The sequence below is a fragment of the Apium graveolens genome, chromosome 4 (assembly GCF_009905375.1).
Source record: "Apium graveolens cultivar Ventura chromosome 4, ASM990537v1, whole genome shotgun sequence".
Classification (NCBI taxonomy): domain Eukaryota; kingdom Viridiplantae; phylum Streptophyta; class Magnoliopsida; order Apiales; family Apiaceae; genus Apium; species Apium graveolens.
The window spans coordinates 308,637,547-308,641,529 of NC_133650.1; the positions used below are offsets into that span (position 1 = coordinate 308,637,547).

The window sequence follows — 3,983 nt, forward strand, 5'->3', positions numbered from 1 at the left end:
GGTGGCAAGTGACTCTTATAGGGTGCAGAGTGACTCTAATATGGTGAAAAATGACTTACATAGTTGATTAGAGTCAAAATGTGACCCAAAGTTGAGTCCTATTATGAAATATCAAAGTGTGCTAAAACGAAGCTAAACTGGATATTCATGATGTTAACATGTTAATTATATCAATATGGTGGCCAGTGGCTCTTATAGGGTGCAAAGTGACTCTAATATGGTGAAAAGTGACTTATATGGTTGATCGCAGACCAACTGCCTATCATCTGAGATCACAGACCAACTGCCATTGTTTTTCTTTACAAATGTTGCTTGTTAATGTATTACACTTGACAAATATTGACTAGTTACTGATAAATTTCTTTTGTTGAGCTATTGTATTAACTTTTGAGGCAATTTCTGTTACTTCATGTTAAAGATATAAACTCTTTACTTGGGAGCTCTACTTTATTTGAGAAACTAGTAGTAGTAATGGTTGGCTGTCGTATCAGTAGAGCCGGTCAAACGGTTGGGCCGCCCGTGGCGGGGCGAATTTCTAGCGTTCAGGTTCAACAGCCAGTTAACTCGTGAACAGCTCGCGAATTAGGCGATTTTAATGGTCCGGCGAGTCTGGCGGTTCGGGGCGAATGATGAATAACACGAATAACGAATAAAACGAATAATCGTGAATAACCGCGGGCTGCTTTGATTCGACACCACCCACCTTTTGTTCTCTTTTTTTGTTTTTTTTATGTTTTATTTTTTACTTTGTACAAACAGACTTTGCATTTCTGTTTTTATTTTACATTTTTTGGATTTCTGTTTTTATTTTACATTTTTTATATTGAAAAAGATTTTCGATTTATAACACATTTCAACATTTTTAACAATTTACTCATATTTTTATTTGATAAACTAATCAAAACAAATAAATTTTATATTTACTCGTATTTTGAAAAAGTTAGTATTTAAAAAACAAATTTGTTATTTTTGAAAACAAAGTTAATTTTTGCAAATGAGTTACTCTGTTACGGAAGGAAAAGAGGACGGTACGGTATCAGTATCAGTATAAGTCAATTGATACGGTATCAGTATCAGTCAACTGACATTTTTCATTTAGCCCAAAACACCTTGATATCGTGTATCTCCCTCGCTTTTTTTACGGACGGGCAAGAGTCGAACAAGTCACTCAAAATTGTATGTATTCTAAACATCGTTCCGAACCGGCTTAAGATATCTTGTAATTAATAAAATAATTTTAAAAATATATGTAATTCTGATTTATAAGTAACTTATAAATTGTAGTCAACTATGTATTGCTCGTGTAATATCCAACCCAGCTCGTTTCGACTTTGATAGAAATTTTGAGGATGGGAACACCATACTTTCAAATTGATCCAAATATAATTTACTATTCAATGTAGCCGTTAATTATTTGTACTTAACAATCACGCAAGTAATTACAATTTTACGATTTTACCGATTTGGAAAATCATATTGAGATTATATGTTTCCAATTAAAATGATTCTATATTTTATTACCTAACTATGGAAACTTTTATTTAGCTAGATATTACAACTAATTAAGTAATTATACTTACCTCAAATGACATCAAAACGCGTAAAACCATATACCAAAAACAAATTAAGAAAAAACAAAGATCTCAACATATAAATGCGTGTTCATGTTATGCATCAAGAAATTTAATTATATTGATTTGCCTCATTGGCAAAGAAATCTCAGATGCGTTTACAAAAATGCACACATTTCTTATTTAGTAGTGAAAGAGCAAAAAAGAGTTATATATAAACACATAACTTCCATATACTTTGATCTTGCCCTGTTTGGTGTTTTCTACAAAAATCATACAAGGCATCATGACAAGAAAGAAGGTGAAGTTAGCATTCATCAGTAATGATGCTTCTCGAAAAGCGACATTCAAGAAAAGGAAGAAGGGGCTGATGAAGAAGGTTGGAGAGTTGAGTACCTTATGTGGTATTGATGCTTGTGCTATCATTTATAGTCAGTATGAGCCCCAACCTGAAGTGTGGCCTAATACAGAAGGTGTTCAGCGTGTGTTGGCTCAGTTTAAGCGAATGCCGGAGATGGAGCAGAGCAAGAAGATGGTTAATCAGGAGAGTTTTATGCGACAGAGGATTGCGAAAGCTAATGAGCAGTTGAAGAAACAGTGTAAGGATAATAGGGAGAAGGAAATGATTGAGGTTATGTATCAGTGTTTGACGGGGAAAATTGGTTTACAAAATTTGATGATCCCGGATTTGAATGATCTTGGTTGGCTTATTGATCACAAGTTGAAGGAGATTTATAAAAGAATTGATCAGATATCGGCTACTAAGAAAAAGAATACTACTGAGAAAGTTGGCATGCAGCCTTTTAATATTCTCAGTAATGCCTCTGGCTCTGGATCTGGCTCTGGCTCGGGATCAGCTGCTGCAATGCTGAAAGGTAAAGGAGTGGCTAATTGTGTTGATGGAACGGAACAAAAGGCTATAGAGGGCAAAATGGAAGCAATGCAGCAGCAGCAGCAGCAGCAGCAGAGACCGCCTTGGTTCAGCGACTGGATCAACAGCAATAGTGGGAACAGCAGTACTGATCAGATGCAGAACCAGCAGCAACACTGCCAGAATTTGGGATTTAGTCACGGTGAGGAGATGATGATGCCTTACGGAGATGCGCAGAATGGTGGAATGTGGTCAAGTACATTTTTTCCATAGTTTCCAATCAGAGCTACAATCAAGGATAAGCAGATGAAAGAAGTTATGTGATAGTGCTGGTTACTTGTGTTTTTGTTGTTTTTTCGATCAACCTTGAGGATGATGGTTAAAAATACCCATTTTTGGGTTGAATTTGCTCAAAATACCCATTTTCAAAAAATATGCTCAAATGCGTATTACACGCATTTGAGAATCGAATCGGGTTGTAAGAAAATTATTAAAGATACACATTTCGTATTATCATTGGGATACGCATTTGCCAAATGCGTATCACAAAAATATAAAAAAAAAAAACTGGATACTCATTTGACAAATGGGTATTTAGTACAAAACAAAATAATCATATGGCAATTGCGTATCCAAACGAATATTTTCAGCACTACACTCCCAGAATGGATATTTTCAGCATTTTGCACCAAAAAAATATTATTATTAACATTCTTTTGAACTTTGAAGGATATTTGTTTTGCTTTTAATAAATTTCTATCTGGTGTGTTCTTATTTTTGCGTTGCTACAATAATTCCATTGCTTGTTATATTCCTTTTTTTTCTTCGTTATTTTTATACATTAATAACTTCAAGGTATATTAAATCTATCTCTTCTATATATAATAGCACAACATGGAGATAATATTTTGAGATTAAAAAGTCTCATTGAAAAGACTAAATTACCCATATTTTTAATATTTATATAAAAGTTGTGTTTTGTGAGAATTGAACTCGAGTTGCTTTATTCTTTTATACAACCTCGTACCACTACACCATATTGTCACATGTGATTTTTATCATACATATAATATGTAAGTGTGCTAAAGAAATATTTTATTTAACTTTAAATATAACTACTTGAATTCCGCAAAAAAAATGATAGTTACTTGAATATTTGTACAATTAGTTTTAAAGAACTGAATTTCATATATAAATTTAGGCATAGTACACAAATGGATTATTATCTTATTTATTATTATTTTTTAGTTTGAAAATATATCTCAGATATTTTTAACATATTTTTAATTATAAAAAGTAATTAAAATATACATATATAATTTTTAAAGAAAATTTTGAAAATAGAATCACCTATATATAAATAATCTAGATTGGTATTAAATATTTAGATAAATTCGAATTATAATGTGTCAATGAATTTTAGTTTATTTTGAATTTGAAATTAGAATTTGGCCAATTGTTCAAAAAATACTTGAAATTTGACTACATGACTAGCCGAAAAATATTGTAATATTCTACGTTTAGTAAATTTAAATTACAAG

At 32.2% G+C, this 3,983-nt stretch overlaps 1 protein-coding gene across 1 annotated transcript; it reads left to right on the forward strand.

Annotated features, from left to right (window-relative positions):
- Window positions 1-1,813: 1,813 nt before the first annotated feature.
- LOC141720084 (agamous-like MADS-box protein AGL80) lies at window positions 1,814-2,715 on the forward strand. Its single transcript, XM_074522441.1, has one exon. The coding sequence runs from the start codon at window positions 1,858-1,860 to the stop codon at window positions 2,713-2,715; it is 858 nt and encodes a 285-aa protein (XP_074378542.1). The 5' UTR covers window positions 1,814-1,857.
- The last annotated feature ends 1,268 nt before the right edge of the window (window positions 2,716-3,983 follow it).

Bases quoted from the DNA above. Each gene is read 5' to 3' on its own strand.
- LOC141720084 (XM_074522441.1), top strand. From the start codon at position 1,858: ATGACAAGAAAGAAGGTGAAGTTAGCATTCATCAGTAATGATGCTTCT.